Source organism: Octodon degus, unplaced genomic scaffold (assembly GCF_000260255.1).
Source record: "Octodon degus isolate 3935 unplaced genomic scaffold, OctDeg1.0 scaffold00146, whole genome shotgun sequence".
Taxonomy (NCBI): Eukaryota; Metazoa; Chordata; class Mammalia; order Rodentia; family Octodontidae; genus Octodon; species Octodon degus.
The window spans coordinates 6,286,727-6,298,766 of record NW_004524722.1 but is presented as its reverse complement, the minus strand read 5'-3'; the positions used below and the strand labels follow the sequence as shown (position 1 = coordinate 6,298,766).

General features: G+C 40.5%; 2 protein-coding genes across 2 annotated transcripts; both read left to right on the top strand.

Annotated features, from left to right (window-relative positions):
• Positions 1–3,026: 3,026 nt before the first annotated feature.
• Positions 3,027–3,962, top strand: LOC101572734 (putative olfactory receptor 52P1). The gene has a single exon (XM_004642123.1). The coding sequence runs from the start codon at positions 3,027–3,029 to the stop codon at positions 3,960–3,962; it is 936 nt and encodes a 311-aa protein (XP_004642180.1).
• Positions 3,963–8,533: 4,571 nt separating this feature from the next.
• On the top strand, positions 8,534–8,906 carry LOC101583198 (glutaredoxin-2, mitochondrial-like). The gene has a single exon (XM_012517135.2). The coding sequence runs from the start codon at positions 8,535–8,537 to the stop codon at positions 8,904–8,906; it is 372 nt and encodes a 123-aa protein (XP_012372589.1). The 5' UTR covers position 8,534.
• The last annotated feature ends 3,134 nt before the right edge of the window (positions 8,907–12,040 follow it).

The window sequence follows — 12,040 nt, the reverse complement described above, 5'->3', positions numbered from 1 at the left end:
AAAAAAAAAAAAAAATCAAAAGTACGATCACATATGACAAGGTAAGTACATTTGCAAAACTTACTAAGTACCAGTTACTAAAAGGAAGGAAATGTGATTTAAGTGTCATATGAGAGATGCACAGATACAGGCAAAGCTATGATGGGACCAAGAGAGTAAAAGTAAAGATATAGGTGAGCTGAACATGAGTTTGTCAAGGAAAGACAAAGGGACATGGGAAGTGTCCCAGACAAAAGAGGCTGTCAGTGGTGCATTTCTGGCCTTGCCCCCAGAACTCCATACCCTTAACAACGTCACAATGAATTTCTTATTGCTCCCTAAATGTGGCTACATTTACTGATAATGTGTCTTTTTCAATTTTTTCTCCTCTGTGCAGAATGCTTTCCACTTGAGTCAATCTTGTCATTGTTTCTGGAAAAGGCAAACTTTACTTCCCTAAAATTTCCATTCCCTGGAACAAAAAGAGTTCCTTCCTGTTCAATAAATTCTTATACATCTCAGTCCTAACATTAATTAAACTGTGTTGCTATTGTTTGTTCTCAAGTTATTTAGTCTGTGGGTCAAAGAGGAGTAAAAAGGTATCAGAAGCAAAGGGACAAAAAGAAATAGATAAAGAGAAAGAAAGAAGGAACTAGTTTTATCACCCTTGCAAGTCTAGTTTCTAATTTAGCTCATGGGCTGGCTATTCTCAACACAGGGAAATAACCCCACAAGCTCTAAAGAATGTAAGTTCCTAGCATCCAACAAGTACATTCTGATTGAGTTGGTGGAGCCTGGGAATCAAGATCATTAAACTCAATATTTCTGATACGTAGCCAAGACTGTGAATCATTTTTATAATCCATGATAAAGATATTTAGAAATGAAGTTTGTTTTAAGACAAGATATGCAGATCCAGAAGTGGTGACACATGCCTATACTCACAGCTACCTGAGAAGCTGCGGTTGTAGGAATCCTTGAACAGAGGCATTCCAGAGCACCCTAGGCAAGATAGTAAGACTGATTTTTTTTTCTGATGATGTATAGTTGAATATGATTAAAATAGAAATTTAAGATCAGTGAATTTTTCCAGACTTAACATTAAAAATATAGAGTGACTGGTGTGAAGGATTATGGGAAATAGAACTGCACAGGGGCAGGAAAGTTATCATGCTAAGAGAAGAGTGATATGATCAAGGGTGAAGTGTGAGTGGGATCTTGAGAACAGGAGCAAGAATGGGTGAGAGTGGGATGATCATGTTGATGCAGACTAGTACTACCTGGCCATCATGAAAGCATACATTACAGGGCCCTGTCTGTCATGGTCCAGGACTCTGGCTTTATTGTTGACATACAGAAGAAGGCCATGGAGGGTTATCTATGATTTCAAAGATATTTTTTACAATTTCAAAAGTTTGAAAGATAATGTGGCTATTTTATAGACATTAAAGATTGTGTAGGCAAGAGAGGAGCACAAGGACAAATGAAGGGTTCCATTGGTAGTACAAGTGACAGCTAAAGACATCCCAGCTGCAACTGTGATGGTGCAAGTGGGCATAGTAGCACCAGAGGACAGTTGTCCATGAGATGGCAGAGGGGGTGTAATGGCTGATACAGCTTTTGATTGAGAGACAATAAATGTGACTAAGTTCAGAAACAGATGAATCATCCTTAAATGAGAATGTGGAAGTCATTCATCTTAATAAGAGGAACCTGCTGTATGGATATCAATTCAATTAATCTTTCTCATGACTGCAATAACTCAGAGGACTTCTAAATATAATTATATATTATAATATTATGTTTTATAATATATAGAACCACAAACAGAGGGTATAAATTTAAATGGAATGTCCATGACCTAAAATATATGGGCAAAATGAAAACATATGGCAGACTGAAGACAGCAAATACTATGAGGCAGAAGGATTCTTGATTTAATGACTGCTCAGAGTGCCCATAAGCTCCTGAAAGGAGAGTGAAATTCTGTTTAGCTAATTCTAGGGCTTAAAGAATAAGTGAATCTTTTGAATAGCCTTGTTGAAGTAAACATCTCATGATTAAAAATAACCAAGTCTACATGTAAAAAGCAAATTTTAGTGGAAGAGATACACAAATCAGATTGAAAAGTCTCCAAGTCTTTTATTTATTTTTTTTATGTATTCTGGTATGCATCTCAGACTCATAGTGATTTTCCTGTTTTTAGGCTTCCCAGTGCTGGGATTACAGGCATGCACTACCACACCAGGTCTTGGTGGCCAGCTCAGCGCACCTAGCAGCAGGGCTGGTGTGGACTGGGGTGCCAGTGATAGAACCCCAGTCCCTGTGCTTGCCTAAGCAACTGCTTAGTCTGCTGAGCTATCTCACTGGCCTAAAAAGTCTCCAAGTCTTGTCCAGTGTTTATGTATAGTTTAGGAGATTGTGGAGGAAAGCCATGAGATAGTATCTTTCTGTGCATATTAGATTTTTCATGTTTTTGCCTTGATAAGCAGAAAACGCAGGGAGAAAAAAGGAATCATCTCTGGGAAGTAGATATCTTCAGGAAGGACAGAGCAAAGTAGGAAAGAACTCAAGGCAGTTCTCCTGGTAACTTAACTCTCCTGGAACAAGGGGTGAGGAAGCATATTTCCTCTCTTTATATGGATCTGAGGCATCTCAATGAAAATATCATGGCTATTCTATCAGGTTCTTTCATTATTTCTTCAAGAATAAAGAATATTTCTCCTATTATTATTCAGTAGTTAAGAAAAATTTTAATTGTCGTATTGTGGATCTGGGAGAGGTGGGAGTAAAGATTCAGTATAACCCTCAATATGAGGAAAGCAGGCAAAGCCCTATGAAGACTTGATTATGAAAACAATAAGTGTTCACAGAGAGATCTAAAATCCAATGGCAGAGTGCATGATGGCAAAGAGGCATTCTGCCATTTTCTCTGAGCCCCAGCTCAGCAAGTCATTAGAAGCCAAATCAGTAAAAACCATCACCACCACCCATGTCTCACTGGCATGTGTCTAAACTCCCTTTAACAGCTACCAACAGTTGCTGCCATGCTAATCTTCAACCATTCCAGCTCGCTGACCTTCACTCTGTTGGGCATACCTGGCTTAGAGTCCCAGCATCTATGGCTGTCAGTTCCTTTCTCCTCCATGTTTTTGGCTGTTCTCATTGGCAATGGTGCTGTCCTCTTCCTGGTGGTCACAGAGCCCACACTTCACACACCCATGTACCTGCTCCTGGCTCTGCTGATGGTGGCTGACCTCATATCCACTCTAGCCCTGATGCCCAAACTCCTCTGTGTCTTCTGGTTCAACAATCGAGAGATAGCTGCCAAAGCCTGTTTCACTCAGATGTTTTTCATCCATGGAGCGTCTGTGGTACGATCGGCTCTACTTGTTGCGATGGCCTTGGACCGTTTTGTGGCTGTGTGTGAGCCACTACGCTACAACACAATTCTGAGCCATTCTCTGGTTGGACGTCTGGGACTCATGGCTCTAACCAAGGGTGTGCTTCTTATCCTTCCCATGCCTCTTCTGCTTCAGCAGCTGGCTTTCTGCAGTGTGGTCATTCCGCACACATACTGTGACCACATGGCTGTAGTGAAAATGGCCTGCAACCACACCAGACCCAATCGTATATATGGACTCTTTGTCATTTTGCTCGTGGTAGGACTTGACCTACTGCTCATTGGTTTTTCTTATGCCCTCATCCTTCAGGCTGTGATACGCCTTAACTCTAGAGATGCCACCTTCAAAGCCCTCAACACCTGCTCAGCCCACCTCTTTGTCATAGCCCTCACCTATGCACCTGCACTCTTTTCTTCTATTACACACCGCATTGGTCACCACATTCCACCACATACCCATATCCTCCTTGCCAATCTCTACCTTCTCCTACCCTCAGTGTTCAATCCTGTCATCTATGGTATAAAGATGAAGGAAATGCGAGGCAAGGTGGCCCAATGCCTGTGCCGAGGAAATGTCTAGGCTGTGGGTACCAGCAAGAATCCTGGGGATGAATGAACTATCAGGACAAATGACAATGCATTGGCCCAACAACATGACCCTCCAGGAGAGCTGCAGAAAGAGTGGAATAAGGAAAGTGGTTTCCTCACTCTACCTTCCTTCCTTCCTTCCTTCCTTCCTTCCTTCCTTCCTTCCTTCCTTCCTTCCTTCCTTCCTGGGTTTCAGAAAGTGTTGATAGATTTGGACTTTGATTACACTATGAAGTACAAAAGAACACTCTTAAGATGGCTCAGTAGAATAAGCACTTGCCTGGCAAGCACAAGGGCCTGAGTTCAATTTCCAGTTCCACAAAAAAACAAAATCTTTTTCTGCATGTGTCTAACATGCAAATGGCACATGGACCCTGATGACTTTCACATCGCTGTTCCTATTCATCAAACTCACACAAAATTGCAATGTAAATGATAAATATTATCTTTTGTTGTCTTGCTGGAGAATCTGTATTTGTTTTAGTTTTCTTTGTATTTACTATTTCTAAATTGTTTATTTTCAACTAGAATTTTCTTGATGAAAGGAAGCTGGTATACTTGTTGTCTCTGTACACCACCTTAACAATAACTCTTCAGGAAATTGGCTTTCTACAGGCATTTAAAAAATTTAAATAAAAAATTTTAAAAAATAACAGCAGGGTGTGATTTCCCAAATAGTGACTTCAATGTGGTGATACAGATGTTCACAGAAGACGTGCAAGACCCTTTCATTGTCCCCATTATTCTGTTTCCTATATAATCTTAGATTATTGACTTTCAATAGAGATCTTATGTTTGAGAATCCAGTAGATAATTAAAAGAAGTAAGCTATTGTGTTGAATGCATGGCCTTCTGCAAATGCCATTAGGGTTTTGCTTGTGGGAGATACCATGAATATATGTATGTGTCCATTACCAACAATACCATGTCATTTTAAATTTATCTGTTCCCACTGTTTTTTGTTTTTTTTTTTTTTTTTTTTTTTTTTTTTTGTCAGAGGAGGATAAGTAATAAAGAATTACTGGAAGAGTCCTAAAGCCAAACAAGATAGAACAACTAACACTTATTATCTCAAAAAGGTTTGGAGAATCAGTAGACTGGATGCAACTTGGCAGGTGGTTCTGACCCAGATTATTTTTCATTAGGTTTAAGGATAAATGTCAGCGAGGGCTGAAGTCACCTGAGCACATAAGGGGAGGTGAATGATGCACTTCTTTCCTGAAAACTTTTGTATTAGCACACGGTCCCAGTACATGACATTTACATTCTACATGCGGAATCGTGTGGGTACACAGCGTCTTCATCACTTCATTACTCTCTCCCTCTTTTTCACTTTTTTTTATTTGTATTTAGAACAGGGTCTACAGGGTCTAGCTATGTAGATTGGACTCATAGTGATTCTCCTGTTTTCAGCCTCTCAAGTGCTGGGATTTACAGGTGACACCACATCCAATCTCAATCACTGTCTCAGGGTGCCCCAGGGGTGGGCCGGCACAGCACATCATGAATCAAACCCTGGCCCTTGCATTTGCCTAAGCAGGCGCTTTAATCTACTGAGCTATTTGGCTGGCCCCTCCTACTCCCTCCTTAGAAGACAAACCCACATAGCTGTATGTTCTTGGTCCTGCAGCTTAATTCTCACACAAAGTGTAATAAAATTGCAAAAGAGCTTGAGTTCCACAAAGCAGAGCTTATTTAGAGACATCCTGGGAACTTACCAAGACCCTATCCTTATGTAAAACGTAAAAAAAGGTTAGGGATGTTGATCAGTGCAAATGCCCTCAATGCAGTCCCAGTAAAAAAGAAAAATCTCTACTGCAGAGATGATCTGGCCTCACCCCAAAACCTCAGGACACCCCACCATGATATTTCCTCAGGCCTCCCATTAGGCTTTGTCTCACTTCTGATCTTCCTATAACTTGAGTTTTTCTGGTCAAATGGCCCAAGCTGAAAGGATAACTGCACAAAGGCCTGAGCCTGCTGCTTCTGATGAGTTAAAACGTCAGCTTTCCCCGTCACCCTGAATGTGGCTGAAGCAGTCAGTATTCCTAGGCGCAAGGTGTGTCATGCAGACTGTAAAGAAGATTATTAAACTCTGCTGTCCTTGTACAAGTGGAGGAAGAGGAATACATCCTGCACAATATACTTCATATTCTATTTTGGAGGGAATACCTTGGTAATGTCTTGATTCCAGGGGTCTTGAAAATGTCACTGAATTAGCCAGTGCCTCACTCTGCATGGGATTACGCTCCCACACTCAGGAGTGCGCATGTTCCAGCTGTCACTGGGGTGCATCAGACCAGGGCTCATCAGCATCGACAGTGAGACTGACAGGTGGAATTGAAGCACTCTAGGTCTCTATGGGACATGCCACTGCTGTACAGGGCAGGGCTTGGGAACAGCTGCCAATCAATACGTTTCCCATGGGAATGCTACTGTTGACTCAGTTTTCTAGCCGAAATAGAAAGAAATGTATCTGATAAACCAGTGACCACACACCCTATGCACAGGGCTTCACATATGCTGTTGTACTTGATAAAGTATACCTGGCACATCAGCAACAATCAGAATTTCTACTTAAGTCTAAACTGGTCCATGGGCATTCTTAAGGATTCATCTAGTTTCTGCATGGACTAGCATTCAACAGACATGCAGTGCGAATAACACCATTAACAACAACGGCATTAAGCTTTTCTAATGACACTAATTTCTCACACCTGATTCTTGACACAGTAAATTAATTCTTGCTCACCTACCCTGATGTGCTAAGACTCTTGTTTAAGTGCTTTCTGAATTCAGCCATGGAGGTTGCATTGGTACCTCCTAATATAGCCTATCTAGTTCTTATAATTCTCTAGATGTGCATCTTTTTAAATCTCTTATGAGGTCTAAATTGTATCGTACCTGTATTACCTAGTGATTTAGCCCTACTTCTCAGGTAAATGACAGGTAGGAGAGAGGGTATCTGGTTTTTATTGAAGGAGGGCACATTTTCTGCAACATTTTCTAGCATGTAAATAAGACCTCTGAATATCCAGTGGTCCAATAAAGATTATCAAGCCAATCTCTTCCAAAGCTGTCCCACTTTTCAAGATTCTATCTTTTCTCTATGAAGACCTTGACCTCCCCTGTAATCGGAATCTCTGTAATTGTTCAAATACCACTGGAGCCTTGTGACTCACAATTGCATCCACTCTGCCATCCAATTTTGTCTACTTTCTATGGTAGGTAATGAAGATTTCTTTGGAAACTACTATGACCAGGGCTTGCGAGTGCTCACATTTAGTTATTAATGCTGATTAGTGGTTCTGAGTTTATTATTATCCTTCTACAAATCATCAGAACAAGTTGCTGGTAACCACAGAAACCACTAAACACCACAGTTTGTATAGATGCTACTTCCTCAATTTTTTTCAAACGCCTACGTTTTCTTACTTGGCACATTTACTTCCACTCCTTACATTTTAACAAATAAACCACTACATCTTATCATGCACTAGCTTATTCCTCTACAGCATCTCTGTCTGCCAGGGGATTCCTGATTCTTATCCAATCACTTGTTTCACTCTCAATCATTTGACTCCATCTGAGTTTTCTGCAAAGCAGAAGCCAAGACAAGATTAAATATACATGGATTTGTTTCAGAAAAATACTTGTATGAAATAAAATCAAGAAGTATTGCAGATTAGGACAACCTAGATGCCATAAGTTTAACTCCACAGTAAGGAGAAAGAAGTGTGGATGGAAGTGCCTTAGGATGCCACAAAAATCCAAAGTAGGCTGAGGAAGGTCCCCATCAAAATGCCCTACATCCCCCAGCAATGGCACCCTTGCCACACTCTTTTACCTGCAGAGATTGCTTGGGAAGAGATTATTTCAGAGTGAATTTTGGTGTGAATTTCATATAGCACAAAGTAGATCCTTCAGACAATTAATCTTGCAGCAAAAGCACATCCATTTTACCTCACATAACACTGGGATTTGAAGGTCAAGAGAAAAAGAAATTATGATAATTATTTCCCACACTCTCTCATTGACTCCTATATTCCAAAAAGTAATGGTCAGTAAACTCTTCCTATAAGATTTTGGATAATAGATGGTTATGGCTTTGTAGGCACTGTATCACCAAACTGTCACTCTAATGTGAAAGTAGTACAGATGCCATGCAGATAGGAAGGTGTGCCTGTGATCCCCCAAAATTCCTTATTTACAAAACCAGTCAGCAGACCAAATTCAGCCCATAAGTAATAATTTTCCAAACCTTTCTCTAAGCCCACATCATTTATAAAAATGAACAATTAGGATCAACCCAAGTATCTATTGATACAGGATTAGTTGAAAAAATACTAAGAAACAGCTTTTTTTAAAAAATGAAATTAGTCTACAGTAAATGTACTATGAGAGATCATTATCAAATAATATTAGATTAAGTAACAAAATATGAAATAGTATATATAAACATGATTCTCCCCGGGTGCGCTTGCGCGATGGCGGGAGGTCTCACCATGTCTTAGCGCAGCAGCTCCGTGGGAGGGCAGGCTCTGGACCAGCCGCAGCCTCTGGCATGGGGAACAGCACATCATCTTTGGAGAAGTCAGCAACTACACCTCTAAACCAGATCCAAGAAATAATTTCTGATAATTGTGTCTTGATTTTCTCAAAAACATCCTGCTCTTACTGTACAATGGCAAAGAAGATTTTCTATGACTTGAACATTAATTATAAAGTGATGGAATTGGACGTGCTTGAATATGGGAGCCAGTTTCAAGATGCTCTATACAAAATGACTGGTGAAAGGACTGTTCCAAGAATATTTGTCAATGAAACTTTTATTGGATTGCCAACTGACACACACAGGCTTCACAAAGAAGGGAAACTACTTCCACTAGTTCATCAGTGTTACTTAAAAAAAAGTAAAAGAAAAAAAGTTCAGTGACTTGGGTACTATGACTAGTAAATATCAGTTAAACTGATGATTCCTGATAAGGTCTTCTAAATGTCAACTTAAGTAACTGAATTATCTTCATGGCAATTAACAATAATGAACAATAAATTGTTGCAGAAACGTCATCTTTCTATTTGCCAATTCTTGAGCGTAAGACATAGCATTTACAACTGAAGGGATGGTGTTGCATGGAAAAAGGAGGGAAGAATGTGTTTTATTGCAATTTATATGTGAACTTTGCAAGGAGATAATTATTTGAAAATTTCAAATCTCTACAGTATTTAAGAATTAACTCCTTATTGCTTTTAGTAATAAGGATTAATAATGTATGTTTTTCTCTAAAATTTGAGGTTCACTGATACAGTTGTGAACTAGGTAATCTATTATATTATGAAAAGCATTCACTTTGTATTTCGAGAGCTTAGAAATACATTTTTAGAATGGAATTAAATTTAGCAAAACCAAATCACTTATTTAAAGATTTAATAGTCCCAGGGGATATAAATGTATCTCTGGGTGGAAATTAAAAGGAAGAGTATTTCAGTGTTATACAAGGATGAACTCTTTATGTGACAATGCAGTTAGAAATGTACTTGAATTATATTGAGAGCTTACTCAATATATATATTTACTTTTGTGTTGCATTGCTTTTCAAAATGTTTTTTAGGGAAACCAGTTGTTACATGAAATATTAGATGAAATGTTTCTGCTTTGATTGGATGTGCCCCCACCACCCCCCTAATTCCTATATTGGAAACTAATCTCTGATGTAGCAGGGTTGAGAAGTAGGACCTTTAAAGGGTGTCCAGGTCATGAGGGTAGATGGATTAATATTGTTGTCAAGAGAGAACAGTCTCGGGGCAGGGGAGATGGCTCAGTAGAATAAGCGCTTCCCTAGCAAGCGCAAGGGCCTGAGTCCAATCCCCGGTTCAAAAAAAAAAAAAAAAAAAAAAAAAAAAAAAAAAAAAACGGTCCTGATAAAAGGATAAGTTTGGTTCCTTTTTTTCTTTCAAGTGTGAGCAATGTGATCTAAGCCTTCTGGACCTCCAGAGTTGTGAGAACTCAAATCTGTTCATCATTGATTATTTAGTATCAGGTGTTCTCTTGCAGCAACACAAAATGGACCAAGATAGCCCCTAAAAATCATTTTTACTGTTTGATATTCTGCTAATTTGGAAACACTAAACTGATTTCACTTCAGTTCAATTTTGCAAACAAAATTTATCCTACAAGCAGTCTTATTGAAAATATTTTCATTGCTTTAAGTCATTTTTCTAGCTTATCAGTAATTTTTTAAGTGCTTACTACATAAAATATTTTCCTACTTTATTCCTAGAGTCATGTGGATAGCAGATTATTAGATGCTAAGAAAAATTCCTCAGAGTCCTAGCCCAGGTCCAGTGAGTGTGTGGGAGAGCTTCCTGCTACCCTGTGCCTGCGAGACCTATTACTGGTCCCAGCCCAGGCACAGCACGGGTGAGACACACTTCCACCCCCTTGGGATGCCCCCCAAACACTCTGAAGCACCTTCCCCACCCCTGCCGCTGAGTAGGAATTTCTGCCACCTTCCAGGAACCCCCAGACCCAGTCCTAGCCCAAGTCCAGTGAGTGTGTGGGAGAGCTTCCTGGTACCCTGCACCTGCAGGACGTACTACTGGTCCCAGCCCAGGTGCATCGTGGGTGAGACCCATTTCCACCAACTTGGGATGCCCCCAAACACTTTGCAGCATGTCCCCCACCCCGCCTGCCAAGTAGAAATTTCTGCCGCCTTCCGAGAAACCCCAGACACAGTCCTAGCCCAGGTCTGGTGAGTGTGTGGGAGAGCTTCCTGCTACCCTGCGCCAGCGGGACGTATTACTGGTCCCAGCCCAGGTGCAGCGAGGGTGAGACCCTCGTCTATCCCATTGGGACGCCCCACCACCACTCCGCAGTACCTCCCCCACCCTGCCTGTGAGTAGGAATTTCTGCCACGTTCCTGGAACCCCTAGACTAGGTCCTAGTCTAGGTCCGGTGAGTGTGTGGGAGAGCTGATTCTCCCCCCTACTACACCTTGTGCCCTCCAGACTCAGTTCAGCCCTGGCATACAGGCCTGGGGTGTAACCCTGCAGCTGCAATCCATGCAGAGAGTGTAGAGGATAGAACCACCCAGCTAGTCCAGGAGCAGAAAATCTTGCCAGAGGGGCACAACAGGTTCACCCTCAAGAGCAGCAGCAGGAAGGAATTGAGCACAGCAGCCAGACCCAAGGCAGGCACAGCTGGATAAATCCAAACTTTGTAGATCTCCACCTGAACTTCAGTACATGCTAAGGTTATAACTACAACCAAGATCTACAACAAAGGTCAGAAGACAGTGCTACACAAAATGACAAGAAGGAACAAAATGCAACCTCAGAACCCAAGACCAACCATAACAAGTGCAGAGGACACTAACACAGAACAAATTAGGAATCACACAGTTGAAAGCAATGAACCAAGGGCTTCTGAAATAAAAGAAAAACAGCTGCAGAAAGGTATAGAGGAACTCAGATTGGAAATGAAAAAAAAAGAAATCCCTGAATTAATAACATCTGCAATAAAGAATCAAATGCAGAAACGTATGGAGGAAACACAATGCCCAACCAGAACAAGTGTGGAGGACACTAGCTCAGCTCAAATGCATGAATTAATAGCTTCGATAGTAAATAAGCAACAGTAGAAAGATATAGAGGAACTCAGAGTGCAATTCTTTTCTGAAATAAAAAAAGAATTCTCAGAACTCATAGCATCTGAAGAAAAGAAGCAACAACAGAAACATAGGGATGAAACCCAATCTGAAAAAAAAAACACTGCAGTAAAAGAATTTATAACTGCTCTTAAAGAAGACATGGATAAAAGAATAGAGGAGATTAGAAAAATAATGGATTCCTTGAATGAGCAATACAGGAAAGAAATAGATCGCATGAAGCAGAGTCAAAGACATATAGAGGAAATTAAAATCTCAATCACAAACTTGCAAAACCGTTTAAATGAAAGCGAAGACAGAGTGTCAGATATTGAAGATGATGGTGCAGCTAGTGAAAAAGTAAGAAAGGATCTCTTAAAAACAACGAGGATAGGGGCCTGGGAGATGGCTCAGTGGAATAAGT